Source organism: Somniosus microcephalus, chromosome 8, assembly GCF_052327205.1.
Source record: "Somniosus microcephalus isolate GS21.2 chromosome 8, FLI_Smic_1.0, whole genome shotgun sequence".
NCBI classification, from domain to species: Eukaryota; Metazoa; Chordata; class Chondrichthyes; order Squaliformes; family Somniosidae; genus Somniosus; species Somniosus microcephalus.
Window position 1 is genome coordinate 97,494,149 of NC_140994.1, and position 23,315 is coordinate 97,517,463.

The 23,315-nt window shown below is 54.2% G+C and overlaps 1 protein-coding gene across 1 annotated transcript in view; it reads right to left on the reverse strand.

The window, feature by feature from the left end:
- LOC147113718 (SH2 domain-containing protein 4B-like) overlaps positions 1 to 23,315 on the reverse strand; it is a 222,728-nt gene that overhangs the window by 148,211 nt on the left and 51,202 nt on the right. The window contains exon 7 of the mRNA XM_085996151.1: positions 18,105 to 18,282. Within this exon, the coding sequence (XP_085852277.1) occupies positions 18,105 to 18,282 (178 nt within the window). The remainder of the gene's footprint in view (positions 1 to 18,104; positions 18,283 to 23,315) is intronic.

Sequence of the window (23,315 nt, forward strand, 5' to 3'; positions counted from 1 at the left end):
ATGCAACGAGCTTTGACAGTGGATTCCATGCAGTGAGCTGTGACAGTGAAGAATGTGCAGTGAGCTGTGACAGTGGAGTCCATGCAGTGAGCTGTGACAGTGGAGTCCATGCAGTGAGCTGCGATAGTGGAGTCCGTGCAGTGAGCTGTGACAACGGAGTCCATGCAGTGAGCTGTGACAGTGGAGTCAGTGCAGTGAGCTGTGACAGTGGCGTCCGTGCACTGAGCTGTGGCAGTGGAGTCTATACAGTGTGACAGGGGAGTCCATGCAGTGAGCTCTGTGACAGTGGAGTCCGTGCTGTGAGCTATGAAAATGGACTCTGTGCAGTGAGCACTGTGACAGTGGAGTCCATGCAGTAAGCTCTGTGACAGTGGAGTCCATGCAGTGTGACAGGGGAGTCCGTGCAGTGAACTCTGTGACAGTGGAGTCCGTGCTGTGAGCTGAGACAGTGAAGTCCATGCAGTGAGCTCTGTGACTGTGGAGTCCATGCTGTAAGCTCTGTGACAGTGGAGTCCATGTAGTGTGACAGTGGAGTCTGTGCAGTGAGCTGTGACAGTGGAGTCCGTTCAGTGAGATGTGCCAGAGGAGTCCCTGCAGTGATCTGTGACAGTGGAGTCCATGCAGTGAGCTGTGACAGTGGAGTCCGTGCAGTGAGCTGTAACAGTGGAGTCTGTGCAGTGAGCTCTGTGACAGTGGAGTCCCTGTGGTGAGCTCTGTGACTGTGGAGTCCATGCAGTGAGTTCTGTGACAGTGGAGTCCATGCAGTGAGCTCTGTGACAGTGGAGTCCATGCAGTGAGCTCTCTGACACTGGAGTCCATGCCGGGAGTTGTGAAAGTGGAGTCCGTGCAGTGAGAGGTGACAGTGGGGTCTGTACACTGAGCTGTGACACTGGAGTCTGTGCAGTGACCTGTGACAGTGGACTCTGTGCAGAGACCTGTGACAGTGGAGTCCATGCAGTGAGCTGTGACAGTGGAGTCCGTGCAGTGAGCTGTGACAGTGGCATCCATGCAGTGAGCTGTGGCAGTGGAGTCTGTGCAGTGAGCTTTGACATTGGCGCCCGTGCATTAAGCTGTGACAGTGGAGTACATGCAGTGAGCTGTGACAGTGGATTCCGTGCAGTGAGCTGTGACAGTGGAGTCCATGCAGTGCACTGTGACATTTGAGTCCGTGCAGTGAGCTGTGACAGTGGAGTCCACGCAGCGAGCTGTGACAGTGGAGTCCCTGCAGTGAGCTGTGACAGTGGAGTCCATGCAGTGAGCTGTGACATTGGAGTCCATGCAGTGAGCTGTGATAGTGGTTACCTTGCAGTGAGCTGCGACAGTGGAGTCCGTGCTGTGAGCTGTGACAACAGACTACGTGCAGTGCGCTCTGTGACAGTGGAGTCCGTGCAGTAAGCTCTGTGACAGAGGACTCCGTGCAGTGTGACTTTGGAGTCCATGCAGTGAGCTGTGACAATGGTGTCCATGCAGTGAGCTGTGACAGTGGAGTCCATAGTGAGCTTTGTGACAGTGAAGTCCGTGCAGTGAGCTGTGACAGTGGAGTCCGTGCAGTGAGCTGTGACAGTGGAGTGCATGCAGTGAGCTCTGTGACTGTGGAGTCCATACATTGAGCACTGTGACAGTGGAGTCCGTGCACTGAGCTGTGACACTGGAGTCTGTGCAGTGAGCTGTGACAGTGGAGTCCCTGCATTGAGCTGTGACAGTGGAGTCCATGCCGTGAGCTGTGACAGTGGAGTCCATGCAGTGAGCTGTGACAGTGGAGTCCGTGCAGTGAGCTGTGACAGTGGAGTCGATACGTGAGCTGCGACAGTGGAGTCTCTGCAGTGAGCTGGGCAGTGGAGCCTGTGCAGTGAGCTCTGACAGTGGAGTCCGTGCAGTGAGCTGTGGCAGTGGTGTCCTTGCAGTGAAGTTTGACATTGGAGTCCGTGCAGTGAGCCTTGACAGTCGTGTCCATGCAGTGAGCTCTGACATTGGAGTTGATACGTGAGCTGTGACAGTGGAGTCCGTGCAGTGAGCTGTGACAGTGGAGTCGATACGTGAGCTGTGACAGTGGAGTCTCTGCAGTGAGCTGTGACAGTGGAGTCTCTGCAGTGAGCTGTGACAGTGGAGTCTCTGCAGTGAGCTGTGACAGTGGAATCTGTGCAGTGAGCTGTGACAGTGGAGTCCAAGCAGTGAGCTGTGACAGTGGTGTCCATGCAGTGAGCTCTGACAGTGGAGTCCATACAGTGAGCTTTGTGACAATGGAGTCTGTGCAGTGCACTGTGACAGTGGAGTCCGTGCAGTGAGCAGTAAAAGTGGAACCCCTGCAGTGACCTGTGACAGTGAAGCCTGTGCAGTGAGCTGTGACAGTGTAGCCTGTGCAGTGAGCTCTGTGACAGTGGAGTCCATGCAGTGAGCCCAGTGACAGTGGAGTCCATGCAGTGAGCTATGATGGTGGAGTCCGTGCAGTGAGCTGTGCCAGTGGAGTTCTTGCAGTGATCTGTGACAGTGGAGTCCATGCAGTGAGCTGTGACAGTGGAGTCCATGCAGTGAGCTGTGACAGTGGAATCCGTGCAGAGAGCTGTAACAGTGGAGTCCATGCAGTGAGCTGTGACAGTGGAGTCCGTGCAGTGAGCTGTTACAGTGGAGTCCATGCAGTGAGCTGTGGGAGTGGAGTGTGTGCAGTGAGCTTTGACATTTGAATCCGTGCAGTAAGCTGTGACAGTGGAGTCCATGCAGTGAGCTATGACAGTGGATTCCGTGCAGTGAACTGTGGCAGTGGAGTCCGTGCAGTGAGCAGTGAAAGTGGAACCCCTGCAGTGATCTGTGACAGTGAAGCCTGTGCAGTGAGCTGTGACAGTGTAGCCTGTGCAGTGAGCTCTGTGACAGTGGTGTCCATGCAGTGAGCCCAGTGACAGTGGAGTCCATGCAGTGAGCTATGATAGTGGAGTCTGTGCACTGAGCTGTGCCAGTGGAGTTCTTGCAGTGATCTGTGACAGTGGAGTCCATGCAGTGAGCTGTGACAGTGGAGTCCTTGCAGTGAGCTGTGACAGTGGAGTGCGTGCAGTGAGCTCTGTGACCATGGAGTCCGTACATTGAGCTCTGTGACAGTGGATTCCGTGCACTGAGCTGTGACAGTGGAGTCTGTGCAGTGAGCTGTGACAGTGGAGTCAGTGCAGTGAGCTGTGACAGTGGAGTCCATGCAGTGAGCTGTGGCAGTGGTGTCCTTGCAGTGAGCTGTGACACTGGAGTCTGTGCAGTGATATGTGTGACAGTGGAGTCCGTGCAATGAGCTGTGACAGTGGAGTCTGTGCAGTGAGCTGTGACAATGGAGACCGTACAGTGAGCTATGACAGTGGATTGCGTGCAGTGAGCACTGTGACTGTGGAGCCCGTACATTGAGCTCTGTGACAGTGGAGTCCGTGCACTGAGCTGTGACAGTGGAGTCTGTGCATTGAGCTGTGACAGTGGAGTCTGTGCAGTGAGCTCTGACAGTGGGGTCCGTGCAGTGTGCTGTGGCAGTGGTGTCCTTGCAGTGAGGTTTGACATTGGAGTCCGTACAGTGAGCTGTAACAGTGGACTCCGTGCAGTGAGCTGTGACAGTGGAGTGCGTGCAGTGAGCTCTGTGACTGTGGAGTCCGTACATTGAGTTCTATGACAGGGGAGTCTGTGCACTGAGCTGTGACAGTGGAGTCTGTGTAGTGAGCTGTGACAGTGGAGTCCCTGCAGTGAGCTGTGACAGTGGAGTCCATGCAGTGAGCTCTGACAGTGGAGTCCGTGCACTGAGCTGTGACAGTGGAGTCTGTGCAGTGAGCTGTGACAGTGGAGTCCCTGCAGTGAGCTGTGACAGTGGAGTCCATGCCATGAGCTGTGACAGTGGAGTCCATGCAGTGAGCTGTGACAGTGGAGTCCGTGCAGTGAGCTGTGACAGTGGACTCCGTGCAGTGAGCTCTGACAGTGGAGTCTGTGCAGTGAGCTGTGGACAGTGGAGTTCATGCATTGAGCTGTGAGAGTGGAGTCCATGCAGTGAACTGTGACAATGGAGACCGTACAGTGAGCTGTGACAGTGGAGTGCGTGCAGTGAGCTCTGTGACTGTGGAGTCCGTACATTGAGCTCTGTGACAGTGGAGTCTGTGCACTGAGCTGTGACACTGGAGTCTGTGCAGTGAGCTGTAACAGTGGAGTCCCTGCAGTGAGCTGTGACAGTGGAGTCCATGCCGTGAGCTGTAACAGTGCAGTCCATGCAATGAGCTGTGACAGTGGAGTCCGTGCAATGAGCTGTGACACTGGAGTCTGTGCAGTGAGCTGTAACAGTGGAGTCCCTGCAGTGAGCTGTGACAGTGGAGTCCATGCCGTGAGCTGTAACAGTGCAGTCCATGCAATGAGCTGTGACAGTGGAGTCCGTGCAGTGAGCTGTGACAGTGGAGTCGATACGTGAGCTGTGACAGTGGAGTCTCTGCAGTGAGCTGTGACAGTGGAGTCTGTGCAGTGAGTTCTGACAGTGGAGTCTGTGCAGTGAGCTGCGGCAGTGGTGTCATTGCAGTGAGGTTTGACATTGGAGTCCGTGCAGTGAGCTGTGACAGTGGTATCCATGCAGTGAGCTCTGCCATTGGAGTTGATACGTGAGCTGTGACAGTGGAGTCTGCGCAGTGAGCTGTGACAGTGGAGTCGATACGTGAGCTGTGACAGTGGAGTCTCTGCAGTGAGCTGTGACAGTGGAGTCTGTGCAGTGTGCTGTGACAGTGGAGTCCATGCTGTGAGCTGTGGCAATGGTGTCCTTGCAGTGAGGTTTGACATTGGAGTCCGTGCAGTGAGCTGTGACAGTGGAGTCCATACAGTGAGCTTTGTGACAATGGAGTCCATGCAGTGCACTGTGACAGTGGTGTCCATGCAGTGAGCTCTGACAGTGGAGTCCATACAGTGAGCTTTGTGACAATGGAGTCCATGCAGTGAGCTGTGATGGTGGACTCCGTGCAGTGAGCTGTGACAGTGGAGTCCGTGCATTGAGCTGTGAAAGTGGAACCCCTGCAGTGATCTGTGACAGTGAAGCCTGTGCAGTGAGCTGTGACAGTGTAGCCTGTGCAGTGAGCTCTGTGACAGTGGAGTCCATGCAGTGAGCTCAGTGAGAGTGGAGTCCATGCAGTGAGCTATGATAGTAGAGTCCGTGCAGTGAGCTGTTCCAGTGGAGTTCCTGCAGTGATCTGTGACAGTGGAGTCCATGCAGTGAGCTGTGACAGTGGAGTCCGTGCAGTGAGCTGTGACAGTGGAATCCGTGCAGAGAGCTGTAACAGTGGAGTCCATGCAGTGAGCTGTGACAGTGGAATCCGTGCAGTGAGCTGTGACAGTGGAGTCCATGCAGTGAGCTGTGACAGTGGATTCCGTGCAGTGAACTGTGGCAGTGGCGTCCATGCAGTGCGCTGTGACAGTTGAGTCAGTGCAGTGAGCTGTGACAGTGGAGTCCACGCAGTGATCTGTGGCAGTGGTTTCCTTGCAGTGAGCTGTGACACTGGAGTCTGTGCAGTGATATGTGTGACAGTGGAGTCCGTGTAATGAGCTGTGACAGTGTCCTCCATGCAGTGAGCTGTGACAGTGGAGTCCATGCATTGAGCTCTGTAAAAGGGGAGTCCGTGCACTGAGCTGTGACAGTGGAGTCTGTGCAGTGAGCTGTGTGGCAGTGGGGTCCATGCAGTGAGCTGTGACAGTGGAGTCTGTGCAGTGAGCTGTGATAGTGGAGTCCGTGCAGTGAGCTGTAACAGTGGAGTCCATGCCGTGAGCTGTGACAGTGGAGTCCCTGCAGTGAGCTGTGACAGTGGAGTCCATGCAGTGAGCTCTGACAGTGGAGTCTGTGCAGTGAGCTGTGTGGCAGTGGGGTCCATGCAGTGAGCTGTGACAGTGGAGGCGGTACAGTGAACTGTGACAGTGGAGTGCGTGCAGTGAGCTCTGTGACTGTGGAGTCCGTACATTGAGCTCTGTGACAGTGGAGTCTGTGCACTGAGCTGTGACACTGGAGTCTGTGCAGTGAGCTGTGACAGTGGAGTCCCTGCAGTGAGCTGTGACAGTGGAGTCCATGCCGTGAGCTGTAACAGTGCAGTCCATGCAATGAGCTGTGACAGTGGAGTCCGTGCAGTGAGCTGTGACAGTGGAGTCTGTGCAGTGAGCTGTGACAGTGGAGTCCATGCTGTGAGCTGTAACAGTGCAGTCCATGCAATGAGCTGTGACAGTGGAGTCCGTGCAGTGAGCTGTGACAGTGGAGTCGATACGTGAGCTGTGACAGTGGAGTCTGTGCAGTGAGCTCTGACAGTGGAGTCCATGCAGTGAGCTGCGGCAGTGGAGTCAGTGCAGTGAGCTTTGACAGTGGAGTCCATGCAGTGATCTCGGTGACAGTGGAGTCCGTGCAGTGAGCTGTGACAGCGGAGTCAGTGCAGTGAGCTTTGACAGTGGAGTCCGTGCAGTGAGCAGTGACAGTGCAGTCTATGCAGTGAGCTGTGATAGTGGAGTCCGTGCAGTGAGCTGTGACAGTGGAGTCCGTGCAGTGAGCTGTGACATTGGAGTCCCTGCAGTGAGCAGTGACAGTGGAGTCTGTGCATTGAGGTTCGACATTGCAAACCGTGCAGTGTGCTGGGACATGGGAGTCCTTGCAGTGAGCTGTGACAGTGGCTTCCATGCAGTCACCTGTGACAGTGGAGTTCCTGCAGTGAGCTGTGAGAGTGGAGTCTGTGCAGTGAGCTGTGACAGTGGAGTCCGTGCAGTGAGCTGTGACAGTGGAGTCCGTGCAGTGAGATGTGAAAGTGGGGTCCATGCAGTGACATGTGACAGTGGAGTACGTGCAGTCAGCTGTGACAGTGGAGTCCATGCAGTGATCTCGGTGACAGTGGATTCCGTGCACTGAGCTGTGGCAGCGGAATCCGTGCAGTGAGCTCTGACAGTGGAGTCCTTGCAGTGCGCTGTGACAGTGGAGTCCATGCAGTGAGCTGTGAAAGTGGAGTCCATGCAGTGAGCTGTGACAGTGGAGTCCGCGCAGTGAGCTGTGACATTGGAGTCTGTGCAGTGAGCTGTGATAGTGGAGTCCGTGCAGTGAACTGTGAAAATGGAGCCCCTGCAGTGACCTATGACAGTGGAGTCTGTGCAGTGAGCTGTAAGAGTGGAGTCTGCGCAGTGAACTGTGATAGTGTAGTCTGTGCAGTGAGATGTGAAAGTTGAGCCGCTGCAGTGAGCTGTGACAGTGGAGTCTGTGCAGTGAGCTGTGACAGTGGAGTCCGTGCAATGAGCTGTGAAAGTGGAGTCCCTGAACTGAGCTGTAAGAGTGGATTCTGTGCAGTCAGCTGTGACAGTGGAGTCCCTGCAGTCAGCTGTGACAGTGGAGTCCATGCTGTGAGCTGTGACAGTGGAGTCCGTGCAGTGAGCTGTGGCATTGGAGCCTGTGCAGTGAGCTGTGACAGTGGAGTCTGTGCAATGAGCTGTGAGAGTGTAGCCCCTGCAGTGAGCTGTGACAGTGGATTTCGTGCAGTGATCTCTGTGACAGTGGAGTCGGTGCAGTGAGCTGGGACAGTCGAGTCCATGCAGTCAACAGTGACAGTGGAGTCCGTGCAGTGAGCTCTGTGACAGTGGAGTACCTGCAGTGAGCTGTGACAGTGGAGTCCGTGCAGTGAGCTGTGACAGTGGAGTCCGGGCAGTGAGCTGTGACAGTGGAGTCCATGCAGTGAGCTGTGACAGTGGAGTCCATGCAGTGAACTGTGACAGTGGAGTCCGTGCAGTGAGCTTTGACAGTGCAGTCCATGCAGTGAGCTGTAACATTGGATTCCATGCAGTGAGCTGTGACAGTGGAGTCCGTGCATTCATCTGTGACAGTGGAGTCTGTGCAGTGAGCTGCGAAAGTGGAATCCCTGCAGTGAGCTGTGACAGTGGAGTCCATGTAGTGAGCTGTGACAGTGGAGTCCATGCTGTGAGCTGTGAAAGTGGAGTCCGTGCAGTGAGCTGTGATAGTGGGGTCCGTGCAGTGACATGTGACAGTGGAGTCCGTGCAGTGAGCTGTGACAGTGGAGTCCGTGCAGTCAACTGTGATGGTGGAGTCCATGCAGTGAACTCTGTGAGACTGTGGAGTACCTGCAGTGAGCTGTGACAGTGGAGTCCGTGCAGTGAGCTGTGACAGTGGAGTCCGTGCAGTGTGCCCTGTGACAGTGGAGTCCCTGCAGTGAGCAGTGGCAGTGGAGTCCATGCAGTGAGGTTCGACAGTGCAGTCCGTGCAGTGAGCTGGGACATGGGAGTCCGTGCAGTGAGCTGTGACAGTGGATTCCGTGCAGTGAGCTGTGACAGTGGAGTCCATGCAGTGCACTGTGACATTTGAGTCCGTGCAGTGAGCTGTGACAGTGGAGTCCACGCAGCGAGCTGTGACAGTGGAGTCCCTGCAGTGAGCTGTGACAGTGGAGTCCATGCAGTGAGCTGTGACATTGGAGTCCATGCAGTGAGCTGTGATAGTGGTTACCTTGCAGTGAGCTGCGACAGTGGAGTCCGTGCTGTGAGCTGTGACAACAGACTACGTGCAGTGCGCTCTGTGACAGTGGAGTCCGTGCAGTAAGCTCTGTGACAGAGGACTCCGTGCAGTGTGACTTTGGAGTCCATGCAGTGAGCTGTGACAATGGTGTCCATGCAGTGAGCTGTGACAGTGGAGTCCATAGTGAGCTTTGTGACAGTGAAGTCCGTGCAGTGAGCTGTGACAGTGGAGTCCGTGCAGTGAGCTGTGACAGTGGAGTGCATGCAGTGAGCTCTGTGACTGTGGAGTCCATACATTGAGCACTGTGACAGTGGAGTCCGTGCACTGAGCTGTGACACTGGAGTCTGTGCAGTGAGCTGTGACAGTGGAGTCCCTGCATTGAGCTGTGACAGTGGAGTCCATGCCGTGAGCTGTGACAGTGGAGTCCATGCAGTGAGCTGTGACAGTGGAGTCCGTGCAGTGAGCTGTGACAGTGGAGTCGATACGTGAGCTGCGACAGTGGAGTCTCTGCAGTGAGCTGGGCAGTGGAGCCTGTGCAGTGAGCTCTGACAGTGGAGTCCGTGCAGTGAGCTGTGGCAGTGGTGTCCTTGCAGTGAAGTTTGACATTGGAGTCCGTGCAGTGAGCCTTGACAGTCGTGTCCATGCAGTGAGCTCTGACATTGGAGTTGATACGTGAGCTGTGACAGTGGAGTCCGTGCAGTGAGCTGTGACAGTGGAGTCGATACGTGAGCTGTGACAGTGGAGTCTCTGCAGTGAGCTGTGACAGTGGAGTCTCTGCAGTGAGCTGTGACAGTGGAATCTGTGCAGTGAGCTGTGACAGTGGAGTCCAAGCAGTGAGCTGTGACAGTGGTGTCCATGCAGTGAGCTCTGACAGTGGAGTCCATACAGTGAGCTTTGTGACAATGGAGTCTGTGCAGTGCACTGTGACAGTGGAGTCCGTGCAGTGAGCAGTAAAAGTGGAACCCCTGCAGTGACCTGTGACAGTGAAGCCTGTGCAGTGAGCTGTGACAGTGTAGCCTGTGCAGTGAGCTCTGTGACAGTGGAGTCCATGCAGTGAGCCCAGTGACAGTGGAGTCCATGCAGTGAGCTATGATGGTGGAGTCCGTGCAGTGAGCTGTGCCAGTGGAGTTCTTGCAGTGATCTGTGACAGTGGAGTCCATGCAGTGAGCTGTGACAGTGGAGTCCATGCAGTGAGCTGTGACAGTGGAATCCGTGCAGAGAGCTGTAACAGTGGAGTCCATGCAGTGAGCTGTGACAGTGGAGTCCGTGCAGTGAGCTGTTACAGTGGAGTCCATGCAGTGAGCTGTGGGAGTGGAGTGTGTGCAGTGAGCTTTGACATTTGAATCCGTGCAGTAAGCTGTGACAGTGGAGTCCATGCAGTGAGCTATGACAGTGGATTCCGTGCAGTGAACTGTGGCAGTGGAGTCCGTGCAGTGAGCAGTGAAAGTGGAACCCCTGCAGTGATCTGTGACAGTGAAGCCTGTGCAGTGAGCTGTGACAGTGTAGCCTGTGCAGTGAGCTCTGTGACAGTGGTGTCCATGCAGTGAGCCCAGTGACAGTGGAGTCCATGCAGTGAGCTATGATAGTGGAGTCTGTGCACTGAGCTGTGCCAGTGGAGTTCTTGCAGTGATCTGTGACAGTGGAGTCCATGCAGTGAGCTGTGACAGTGGAGTCCTTGCAGTGAGCTGTGACAGTGGAGTGCGTGCAGTGAGCTCTGTGACCATGGAGTCCGTACATTGAGCTCTGTGACAGTGGATTCCGTGCACTGAGCTGTGACAGTGGAGTCTGTGCAGTGAGCTGTGACAGTGGAGTCAGTGCAGTGAGCTGTGACAGTGGAGTCCATGCAGTGAGCTGTGGCAGTGGTGTCCTTGCAGTGAGCTGTGACACTGGAGTCTGTGCAGTGATATGTGTGACAGTGGAGTCCGTGCAATGAGCTGTGACAGTGGAGTCTGTGCAGTGAGCTGTGACAATGGAGACCGTACAGTGAGCTATGACAGTGGATTGCGTGCAGTGAGCACTGTGACTGTGGAGCCCGTACATTGAGCTCTGTGACAGTGGAGTCCGTGCACTGAGCTGTGACAGTGGAGTCTGTGCATTGAGCTGTGACAGTGGAGTCTGTGCAGTGAGCTCTGACAGTGGGGTCCGTGCAGTGTGCTGTGGCAGTGGTGTCCTTGCAGTGAGGTTTGACATTGGAGTCCGTACAGTGAGCTGTAACAGTGGACTCCGTGCAGTGAGCTGTGACAGTGGAGTGCGTGCAGTGAGCTCTGTGACTGTGGAGTCCGTACATTGAGTTCTATGACAGGGGAGTCTGTGCACTGAGCTGTGACAGTGGAGTCTGTGTAGTGAGCTGTGACAGTGGAGTCCCTGCAGTGAGCTGTGACAGTGGAGTCCATGCAGTGAGCTCTGACAGTGGAGTCCGTGCACTGAGCTGTGACAGTGGAGTCTGTGCAGTGAGCTGTGACAGTGGAGTCCCTGCAGTGAGCTGTGACAGTGGAGTCCATGCCATGAGCTGTGACAGTGGAGTCCATGCAGTGAGCTGTGACAGTGGAGTCCGTGCAGTGAGCTGTGACAGTGGACTCCGTGCAGTGAGCTCTGACAGTGGAGTCTGTGCAGTGAGCTGTGGACAGTGGAGTTCATGCATTGAGCTGTGAGAGTGGAGTCCGTGCAGTGAACTGTGACAATGGAGACCGTACAGTGAGCTGTGACAGTGGAGTGCGTGCAGTGAGCTCTGTGACTGTGGAGTCCGTACATTGAGCTCTGTGACAGTGGAGTCTGTGCACTGAGCTGTGACACTGGAGTCTGTGCAGTGAGCTGTAACAGTGGAGTCCCTGCAGTGAGCTGTGACAGTGGAGTCCATGCCGTGAGCTGTAACAGTGCAGTCCATGCAATGAGCTGTGACAGTGGAGTCCGTGCAATGAGCTGTGACACTGGAGTCTGTGCAGTGAGCTGTAACAGTGGAGTCCCTGCAGTGAGCTGTGACAGTGGAGTCCATGCCGTGAGCTGTAACAGTGCAGTCCATGCAATGAGCTGTGACAGTGGAGTCCGTGCAGTGAGCTGTGACAGTGGAGTCGATACGTGAGCTGTGACAGTGGAGTCTCTGCAGTGAGCTGTGACAGTGGAGTCTGTGCAGTGAGTTCTGACAGTGGAGTCTGTGCAGTGAGCTGCGGCAGTGGTGTCATTGCAGTGAGGTTTGACATTGGAGTCCGTGCAGTGAGCTGTGACAGTGGTATCCATGCAGTGAGCTCTGCCATTGGAGTTGATACGTGAGCTGTGACAGTGGAGTCTGCGCAGTGAGCTGTGACAGTGGAGTCGATACGTGAGCTGTGACAGTGGAGTCTCTGCAGTGAGCTGTGACAGTGGAGTCTGTGCAGTGTGCTGTGACAGTGGAGTCCATGCTGTGAGCTGTGGCAATGGTGTCCTTGCAGTGAGGTTTGACATTGGAGTCCGTGCAGTGAGCTGTGACAGTGGAGTCCATACAGTGAGCTTTGTGACAATGGAGTCCATGCAGTGCACTGTGACAGTGGTGTCCATGCAGTGAGCTCTGACAGTGGAGTCCATACAGTGAGCTTTGTGACAATGGAGTCCATGCAGTGAGCTGTGATGGTGGACTCCGTGCAGTGAGCTGTGACAGTGGAGTCCGTGCATTGAGCTGTGAAAGTGGAACCCCTGCAGTGATCTGTGACAGTGAAGCCTGTGCAGTGAGCTGTGACAGTGTAGCCTGTGCAGTGAGCTCTGTGACAGTGGAGTCCATGCAGTGAGCTCAGTGAGAGTGGAGTCCATGCAGTGAGCTATGATAGTAGAGTCCGTGCAGTGAGCTGTTCCAGTGGAGTTCCTGCAGTGATCTGTGACAGTGGAGTCCATGCAGTGAGCTGTGACAGTGGAGTCCGTGCAGTGAGCTGTGACAGTGGAATCCGTGCAGAGAGCTGTAACAGTGGAGTCCATGCAGTGAGCTGTGACAGTGGAATCCGTGCAGTGAGCTGTGACAGTGGAGTCCATGCAGTGAGCTGTGACAGTGGATTCCGTGCAGTGAACTGTGGCAGTGGCGTCCATGCAGTGCGCTGTGACAGTTGAGTCAGTGCAGTGAGCTGTGACAGTGGAGTCCACGCAGTGATCTGTGGCAGTGGTTTCCTTGCAGTGAGCTGTGACACTGGAGTCTGTGCAGTGATATGTGTGACAGTGGAGTCCGTGTAATGAGCTGTGACAGTGTCCTCCATGCAGTGAGCTGTGACAGTGGAGTCCATGCATTGAGCTCTGTAAAAGGGGAGTCCGTGCACTGAGCTGTGACAGTGGAGTCTGTGCAGTGAGCTGTGTGGCAGTGGGGTCCATGCAGTGAGCTGTGACAGTGGAGTCTGTGCAGTGAGCTGTGATAGTGGAGTCCGTGCAGTGAGCTGTAACAGTGGAGTCCATGCCGTGAGCTGTGACAGTGGAGTCCGTGCAGTGAGCTGTGACAGTGGAGTCTGTGCAGTGAGCTGTGACAGTGGAGTCCCTGCAGTGAGCTGTGACAGTGGAGTCCATGCAGTGAGCTGTGACAGTGGAGTCCATGCAGTGAGCTGTGACAGTGGAGGCGGTACAGTGAACTGTGACAGTGGAGTGCGTGCAGTGAGCTCTGTGACTGTGGAGTCCGTACATTGAGCTCTGTGACAGTGGAGTCTGTGCACTGAGCTGTGACACTGGAGTCTGTGCAGTGAGCTGTGACAGTGGAGTCCCTGCAGTGAGCTGTGACAGTGGAGTCCATGCCGTGAGCTGTGACACTGGAGTCTGTGCAGTGAGCTGTGACAGTGGAGTCCCTGCAGTGAGCTGTGACAGTGGAGTCCATGCAATGAGCTGTGACAGTGGAGTCCGTGCAGTGAGCTGTGACAGTGGAGTCTGTGCAGTGAGCTGTGACAGTGGAGTCCATGCTGTGAGCTGTAACAGTGCAGTCCATGCAATGAGCTGTGACAGTGGAGTCCGTGCAGTGAGCTGTGACAGTGGAGTCGATACGTGAGCTGTGACAGTGGAGTCTGTGCAGTGAGCTCTGACAGTGGAGTCCATGCAGTGAGCTGCGGCAGTGGAGTCAGTGCAGTGAGCTTTGACAGTGGAGTCCATGCAGTGATCTCGGTGACAGTGGAGTCCGTGCAGTGAGCTGTGACAGCGGAGTCAGTGCAGTGAGCTTTGACAGTGGAGTCCGTGCAGTGAGCAGTGACAGTGCAGTCTATGCAGTGAGCTGTGATAGTGGAGTCCGTGCAGTGAGCTGTGACAGTGGAGTCCGTGCAGTGAGCTGTGACATTGGAGTCCCTGCAGTGAGCAGTGACAGTGGAGTCTGTGCATTGAGGTTCGACATTGCAAACCGTGCAGTGTGCTGGGACATGGGAGTCCTTGCAGTGAGCTGTGACAGTGGCTTCCATGCAGTCACCTGTGACAGTGGAGTTCCTGCAGTGAGCTGTGAGAGTGGAGTCTGTGCAGTGAGCTGTGACAGTGGAGTCCGTGCAGTGAGTTGTGACAGTGGAGTCCGTGCAGTGAGATGTGAAAGTGGGGTCCATGCAGTGACATGTGACAGTGGAGTACGTGCAGTCAGCTGTGACAGTGGAGTCCATGCAGTGATCTCGGTGACAGTGGATTCCGTGCACTGAGCTGTGGCAGCGGAATCCGTGCAGTGAGCTCTGACAGTGGAGTCCTTGCAGTGCGCTGTGACAGTGGAGTCCATGCAGTGAGCTGTGAAAGTGGAGTCCATGCAGTGAGCTGTGACAGTGGAGTCCGCGCAGTGAGCTGTGACATTGGAGTCTGTGCAGTGAGCTGTGATAGTGGAGTCCGTGCAGTGAACTGTGAAAATGGAGCCCCTGCAGTGACCTATGACAGTGGAGTCTGTGCAGTGAGCTGTAAGAGTGGAGTCTGCGCAGTGAACTGTGATAGTGTAGTCTGTGCAGTGAGATGTGAAAGTTGAGCCGCTGCAGTGAGCTGTGACAGTGGAGTCTGTGCAGTGAGCTGTGACAGTGGAGTCCGTGCAATGAGCTGTGAAAGTGGAGTCCCTGAACTGAGCTGTAAGAGTGGATTCTGTGCAGTCAGCTGTGACAGTGGAGTCCCTGCAGTCAGCTGTGACAGTGGAGTCCATGCTGTGAGCTGTGACAGTGGAGTCCGTGCAGTGAGCTGTGGCATTGGAGCCTGTGCAGTGAGCTGTGACAGTGGAGTCTGTGCAATGAGCTGTGAGAGTGTAGCCCCTGCAGTGAGCTGTGACAGTGGATTTCGTGCAGTGATCTCTGTGACAGTGGAGTCGGTGCAGTGAGCTGGGACAGTCGAGTCCATGCAGTCAACAGTGACAGTGGAGTCCGTGCAGTGAGCTCTGTGACAGTGGAGTACCTGCAGTGAGCTGTGACAGTGGAGTCCGTGCAGTGAGCTGTGACAGTGGAGTCCGGGCAGTGAGCTGTGACAGTGGAGTCCATGCAGTGAGCTGTGACAGTGGAGTCCATGCAGTGAACTGTGACAGTGGAGTCCGTGCAGTGAGCTTTGACAGTGCAGTCCATGCAGTGAGCTGTAACATTGGATTCCATGCAGTGAGCTGTGACAGTGGAGTCCGTGCATTCATCTGTGACAGTGGAGTCTGTGCAGTGAGCTGCGAAAGTGGAATCCCTGCAGTGAGCTGTGACAGTGGAGTCCATGTAGTGAGCTGTGACAGTGGAGTCCATGCTGTGAGCTGTGAAAGTGGAGTCCGTGCAGTGAGCTGTGATAGTGGGGTCCGTGCAGTGACATGTGACAGTGGAGTCCGTGCAGTGAGCTGTGACAGTGGAGTCCGTGCAGTCAACTGTGATGGTGGAGTCCATGCAGTGAACTCTGTGAGACTGTGGAGTACCTGCAGTGAGCTGTGACAGTGGAGTCCGTGCAGTGAGCTGTGACAGTGGAGTCCGTGCAGTGTGCCCTGTGACAGTGGAGTCCCTGCAGTGAGCAGTGGCAGTGGAGTCCATGCAGTGAGGTTCGACAGTGCAGTCCGTGCAGTGAGCTGGGACATGGGAGTCCGTGCAGTGAGCTGTGACAGTGGATTCCGTGCAGTGAGCTGTGACAGTGGAGTCCGTGCAGTAAACTCTGTGAGACTGTGGAGTCCCTGCAGTGAACTGTGACAGTGGAGTCAGTGCAGTGAGCTTTGACAGTGGAGTCCGTGCAGTGAGCTGTGACAGTGGAGTCTGTGCAGTGAGCTGCGACAGTGGAGACCCTGCAGTGAGCTGTGACAGTGGAGTCCATGCAGTGAGATGTGCCAATGGAGTCCATGCAGTGAGCTGTGACAGTGGAGTCCATGCAGTGAGCTGTGACAGTGGGGTCCGTGCAGTGACCTGTGACAGTGGAGTCCGTGCAGTGAGCTGTGACAGTGGAGTCCGTGCAGTGAGCTGTGAAAGTGGAGTCCATGCAGTGATCTCGGTGACAGTGGAGTCCATGCAGTGAGCTGTGACAGTGGAGTCCATGCAGACAGCTGTGAAAGTGGAGTCCGTGCAGTGAGCTGCGAAAGTGGAGCCCCTGCAGTGAGCTGTGACAGTGAAGCCTGTGCAGTGAGCTGTGACAGTGGAGTCCATGCAGTGATCTCGGTGACAGTGGAGTCCATGCAGTGAGCTGTGAAAGTGGAGTCCATGCAGTGATCTCGGTGACAGTGGAGTCCATGCAGTGAGCTGTGACAGTGGAGTCCATGCAGACAGCTGTGAAAGTGGAGTCCGTGCAGTGAGCTGCGAAAGTGGAGCCCCTGCAGTGAGCTGTGACAGTGAAGCCTGTGCAGTGAGCTGTGACAGTGGAGTCCATGCAGTGATCTCGGTGACAGTGGAGTCCATGCAGTGAGCTGTGACAGTGGAGTCCATGCAGAGAGCTGTGACAGTGGAGTCCATGCAGTCAACTGTGACAGTGGAGTCTGTGCAGTGTGCTGTGACAGTGGAGTCCGTGCAGTGAGCTCTGTGACAGTGGAGTCCCTGCAGTGAGCAGTGACAGTGGAGTCCGCGCAGTGAGCTTCGACAGTGCAGTCCATGCAGTGAGCGGTGACATTGGATTCCTTGCAGTGAGCTGTGACAGTGGAGTCCCTGCAGTCAACTGATACAGTGGAGTCCATGCAGTGAACTCTGTGAGACTGTGGAGTACATGCAGTGAGCTGTGACAGTGGAGTCTGTGCACTGAGCTGTGACAATGGAGTCCGTGCAGTGAGTTGTGACGGTGGAGTCCGTGGAGTGTGCACTGTGACAGTGGAGTCCCTGTAGTGAGCAGTTACAGTAGAGTCCATGCAGTGAGGTTTGACAGTGAAGTCCGTGCAGTGAGATGTGACATGGGAGTCCATGCAGTGAGCTGTGACAGTGGAGTCCGTGCAGTCAGCTGTGACAGTGGAGTCCGTGCAGTGAACTCTGTGAGACTGTGGAGTCCCTGCAGTGAACTGTGACAGTGGAGTCAGTGCAGTGAGCTTTGACAGTGGAGACGGTGCAGTGAGCTGTGACAGTGGAGTCTGTGCAGTGAGCTGTGACAGGGGAGTCAGTGCAGTGAGCTGTGACAGTGGAGTCCATGCAGTGAGCTGTGACAGTGGAGTCCATGCAGTGAGCTGTGACACTGGGGTACGTGCAGTGACCTGTGACAGTGTAGCCCCTGCAGTGAGCTGTGACAGTGGAGTCCATGCAGTCAGCTGTGATAGTGGAGTCCGTGCAGTGAGCTGCAACAGTGGAGTCTGTGCAGTGAGCTGTGACAGGGGAGTCCATGCAGAGAGCTGTGACAGTGGAGTCCGTGCAGTCATCTGCGACAGTGGAGTCTGTGCAGTGAGCTGCGAAAGTGGAATCCTTGCAGTGAGCTGTGACAGTGGAGTCCATGCAGTGAGCTGTGAAAGTGGAGTCCATGCAGTGAGCTGTGACAGTGGAGTCTGTGCAGTGAGCTGTGACGGTGGAGTCCATGCAGTGAGCTGTGACAGTGGAGTCCGTGCAGTGAGCTGTGACAATGGAGTCCATGCAGTGATCTCGGTGACAGTGGAGTCCATGCAGTGAGCTGTGACAGTGGAGTCCATGCAGTCAGCTGTGATAGTGGAGTCCGTGCAGTGAGCTGCAACAGTGGAGTCTGTGCAGTGAGCTGTGACAGGGGAGTCCATGCAGAGAGCTGTGACAGTGGAGTCCGTGCAGTCATCTGCGACAGTGGAGTCTGTGCAGTGAGCTGCGAAAGTGGAATCCTTGCAGTGAGCTGTGACAGTGGAGTCCATGCAGTGAGCTGTGACAGTGGAGTACGTGCAGTGAGCTGCGACAGTGGAGTCCGTGCAGTGTGCTCTGTGACAGTCGAGTCCCTGCAGTGTGCAGTGACAGTGGAGTCCATGCAGTGACGTTTGACAGTGCAGTACATGCAGTGAGCTGGATCATGGGAGTCCGTGCAGTGAGCTGTGACAGTGGAGTCCATGCAGTGAGCTGTGACAGTGGAGTCCATGCAGTGAGCTGTGACAGTGGAGTCCGTGCAGTGAGCTGTGACAGTGGAGTCCGTGCAGTGAGCTGTGACAGTGGAGTCCGCGCTGTGAGCTATGTGACAGTGGAATCCATGCAGTGAGCTGTGACAGTGGAGTCTCTGCAGTGAGCTGTGACAGTGGAGTCTCTGCAGTGAGCTGTGACAGTGGAGTCCGTGCAGTGAGCTGTGACAGTGGAGTCCGTGCAGTGAGCTCTGTGACACTGACCTGCTGGCAATGGCAGATTTTGCCTCCTGGAAGTTGTTGATACTGATGTTCTGGAAGAGTGTACTGAGCCCAGCTACCTTTCCTTTTTCAATGGCACGAAGCGATTGCCGATGATATTCATTCCGGGCCCGATGCGCCTTGCGAATCCGGTCCTCATCAGCAGATTTCGACCTGCGCACTGAAAGCACAGAACAGAGTAAGAAGTTTGAAAGCATTAATGGGCCAAATTTTCCTGGAGTGGGTTATCTTGCACATTTAGGTTCCTGCATGTTTAGGTTTTAACTTTTTTTGCAGTAAGATGCTGGAAACGTGAGCTGATAATGGCGCAGCGAGGAAACAGGGCATCTGAGACCTTAGTGAACAACGGGACAAACAGGGTGTGTCCTTAACCAATGAGATTAAAGGATTGAGAAATAAACAGAGGCAGGACTGAGAAGGATGGTGAATTCGAGTGGGTGAATTCAATGTCAAATCATGTACAGCAATAGAAATAAAGAGAGGGAAAGAAATATTGGATTAAGAGAGCGAGATATAAGAGAAAGGAAATTAAAAATTTACATTTTTATTAAAATTTCTGGGCCAGAGAGGTTGATTGGCAGTTGTTAACAGTTATCACATCGTTAAAAGGGTACTTATGCTGTTAAATACAAGACTTAACATTCTGTGGCAAGTTTAATGGGCCATTAATGCGCAAGTGCAGCATCTTCATGAAAATCACTGGGAGGTTGAAGGCGAGGTGCCGTTTTCGTGAAACTAACGATGTTGCAGCACAAATTCCCAATTCACAGGGTATCTCTTCCTCGCTACAAGTTGTTGCCGATTTGCACATTAATAATAATGTGCGTTGTTCACACACCATTATTTGTTCAGCAAAATCTGGTCGAAAGTCATTTAAAACATACGGAGCATTAGGGTATGAGTGACAAGGCAGTACATGTAATCTGAACACATGATCACTGGTTACATACCTGGGACAACTGGAGAGAGATGCTCGGGACACACTGGGCTCGGGACGCACTGGGCTGGGGATGCACTGGGCTGGGGATACACTGGGCAGGGTATGCACTGGGCCCGGGATGCACTGGGCGCGGGACACACAGGGCTGGGGACGCACTGGGCTCGGGACACACTGGGCTGGGGACACACTGGCCTGGGGACACACTGGGCTGGGGACACACTGGGTGGGGGACACTCCGGGCTCCGGTCACCCTGGGCTCGGGACACACTGGGCTGGGGACACATTGGGTGGGGGACACTCTGGGCTTGGGACACACTGGGCGGGGGACACACTGGGCGGGGGACACTCTGGGCTCGGGTCACACTGGGCTCGGGTCACACTGGGCTCGGGACACACTGGGTTGGGGATGCACTGGGCTCGGGACGCACTGGGCTCGGGACGCACTGGGCTCGGGTCACACTGGGCTCGGGTCACACTGGGCTCAGGTCACACTTGTTTTTATTTGTTTATGGGATGTGGGCGTCGCTGGCAAGGCCAGCATTTATTACCCATCCCTAGTTGCCCTTGAGAAGATGGTGATGAGCTGCCGCCTTGTTGAACGGCTGCTGTCCGTGTGGTGAAGGTACTCCCACAGTGCTGTTGGGTAGGGAGTGCCAGGATTTTGACCCAGCGACGATGAAGGAATGGCGATATACTTCTAAGTCAGGATGGTGTATGACTTGGAGGGGAACTTGGAGGTGGTGGTGTTCCCATGCACCCGCTGCCCTTGTCCTTCTAGGTGGAAGAAGTCGTGGAGTTTGGGAGGTGCTGCCGAAGAAGCCTTGGCGAGTTGCTGCAGTGCATCTTGTAGATGGTACACACTGCAGCCATGGTACACCAGTGGTGGAGGGAGTGAATATTTAAGGTGGTGGATGGGGTGCCGATCAAGTGGGCTGCTTTGTCTGGATGGTGTCGAGCTTCTTGAGTGTTGTTGGAGCTGTACTCATCCAGGCAAGTGGAGAGTATTCCATCACACTCCTTACTTGTGCCTTGTAGATGGTGGAAAGGCTTTAGGGAGTCAGGAGGTGAGACACTTGCTGCAGAATACCTAGCCTCTGACCTGCTCTTGTTGCCACAGTATTTATGTGGCTGGTCCAGTTAAGTTTCTGGTCAATGGTGACCCCCAGGATGTTGATGGTGGGGGATTCAGCAATGCTAATGCCATTGAATGTCAAGGGGCGATGGTTAGTCTCTCGCTTGTTGGAGATAGTCATTGCCTGGCGCTTGTGTGGTGCGAATGTTACCTGCCAGTTATCAGCCCAAGCCTGAACGTCGTCCAGGTCTTGTTGCATGTGGGCATGGACTGCTTCATTATTGTGCTGCCTGCTGATTATTATGATTCCAGGGGCCCAAGTTCGTGTGAGGCTAGCGCTTTTAATGCTGGCCTGCACAACTTAAATTCAGTCTGCACCTGTTAAAGAGGAGGTGCTTTCTGCCTGCAGCAGATCATTGGACTGGCTGGGATAGAGGGTGGTAAAAATCTATTAATGATGGCACAACAGAGGAAAGAGTGTGCACCAATGTTCTCGGATGCAGTACTGGAGGCCTTGGTGCAGGAGGTCGACTCAAGGAGAGAGGACTTCTTTCCACAGGGGGCCAGGAGGCCATCCAGGCAACAGTGCAGTGGGAGCAGATAGTCACTGTGGTGAATGCCAGCAATGTTGCCCTGAGGATTTGGACACAGTGCAGGAAGAAGTCTAATAACCTCACACGAGTGGTCAAGGTCAGTGAATTCATCTTCATAGTAGAAAACACAAAAAGTATACCAAAAATAGTGGGGAACAAAGGGACTAATAAGAGTGAAGAACTTAAAGTAATTACTATCAGTGGAGAAAAGTACTTGAGAAACTAATGGGACTAAAAGCTGACAAATCCCAGGGATCTGATGGCCTAACTCGTGCGGAAGGATCATTATTTTTTTAAGGCTAAAGGGATCAAGGGATATGGGGAGAGGGCAGGGACAGGGTACTGAATTTGGATGATCAGCCATGATTGCATGGAATGGCGGAGCAGGCTCGAGGGGCCGAATGGCCTACTCCTGCTCCTATCTTCTATGTTTCTATGTATGGTTCTAAAAGAGGTGGCTGCAGAGACAATGGATGCATTGGTTGTAATCTTCCAAAATTCCCTAGATTCTAGAATGGTCCCAGTGGTTTGGAAGGTAGCAAATGTAACACCGCTATTTAAGAAAGGAGGGAGAGAGAAAACAGGGAACTACAGGCCAGTTAGCCTGACATCAGTCATTGGGAAAATGCTGGAATCCATTGTTAAGGAAGTGGTAACAGGGCATTTAGAAAATCATAATATTATTGGGCAGAGCCAACATGGTTTTATGAAAGGGAAATCATGTTTAACAAATTTATTAGAGTTTTTTGAGGATGTAACTAGCAGGGTAGATAAAGGGGAACCAGTGGTATATTTGGATTTCCAAAAGTCATTCGATAAGGTAGCTCATAAAGGGTTGCTACACAAGATAAGGGCCCATGGGGTTGGGGGTAATATATTAGCATGGATTGAGGATTGGTTAATGGACAGAAAACAGAGAGTTGGGATAAACAGGTCATTTTCATGTTGGTAGGCTGTAACTAGTGGGGTGACGCAAGGATCAGTGCTGGGGCCTCAGCTATTTACAATCTACATTAATGACTTAGATGACGGGACCGAGTGTAAAGTATCCAAGTTTGCTGACGATACAAAGGTGGGAAAGTAATCTGTGAGGAGGATACAAAGAGCCTGTAAAGGGATATAGACAGGTTAAGTGAGTGAGCAATAAGGTGTCAGATGGAGTATAATGTGGGGAAATGTGAGGTGATTCACTTCGGTAGGAAAAATAGAAAAACAGAATGGCCTAGAAATTGGGTATAGCCCTGCTTGGGGCGTTAGGATTGGCGGAGCGCAAATTTTATAGCCAGACGCAACTTATCGGCACCTCATGCGATATTGGGTTGCAGCGCCCCAAAGGTGATTGAGGCGCGAGTTCAGGCGTTACATGGGGCACCTAAGGCGCTAACATGCCGGCGCAACCCAATATTGGGGCGTCCAGCCGCAGCGCAGGTGCTCTCAATTACCCATGACCACGAGACTTCCAGGCGCCGGCCAGCTCTTAAAGGGATGGGTCAGGCAGCTCCAGCATCCACACTCTGCACCTTGTAGGCCTGCAAATCGGCGCAGGCCCTTCTCTGGCGCAAAAAACTTGGAGCATATGGAGAGGGTGAGGCAGAGAGCAGAGCGCTTCACCAATGAGTCTCTGGAGGAATTGGTGGCCGCAGTGGAGCGCCGGCGAGATGTCCTCTACCCCGACAATGGCAGGAGGTCTAATCATAAGGACTACCGACGAGCTTGGAGGGATGTTTCTCAGAGGGTCAACTCCAGCAGCATGGCGACCAGGAGCCCTGTGCAGTGCAGGAAGAAATTCAACGACCTCACTCGGGTCGTGAGGGTGAGTGGAGTTAATGCCAACTTATGCATCCCTCCATTAGCACCTGACTTTATGGCTACAGGGTGCGCTATGCCCCACTGACCATCTGTCAGCAAGCACCCATGGCCCTTTCTGGTCACACACATGCACATTTGACTCAGGGCATCATGTAAGGGCTGTTCCACCATGGGGGGCATGAGATGATAACCCAGGGCATCATGTAAGGGCTGTTCCACCATGGGGTGCATGAGATGATAATTCAGGGCATCATATAACATCACTTCCCGTCCTTTGCCCTGCAGGCCAAGCTGGCGAGAAACCGCAAAGAGCAGCTTCGCACCGGAGGAGGCCGTCCTCAACTGGAGCCTCTGACGGATCTTGAGGAGAGAGTCCACCAGATTGTGGGAGGACGTCAGAGTGATCCTGTCACCACTGCAGCTGCCGACCCCATTGTCCACAGCGATGGTAAGGTTCTCTACTATTACAGCTGTCACCTTCCAGTTGTTTCCCCTGCCAGCATGCTTTCTCAATGTGGAGCCATGTCATAGCATTGTCGCACTGTTGCATCCCTTGCTGCCAAACTGTCCTTTTGCTAAAGCCACTCTTCAACCTCCCTGCTTTCAGATGCTGCATCACCAGCTCGGGAGCCAGCCCCTCAAGCTGCCAGTGCCAGTGCCTCCGGAGGCGATGACCAGGAGGAAGCCGGACCATCCGTGCCAGCCTCAGGGGAGCCACCGCATCTGGAGACTGGGGATAGCAGTTCCCTTGAGGGGAGGGGGGGTGCTCTGATGAGGAG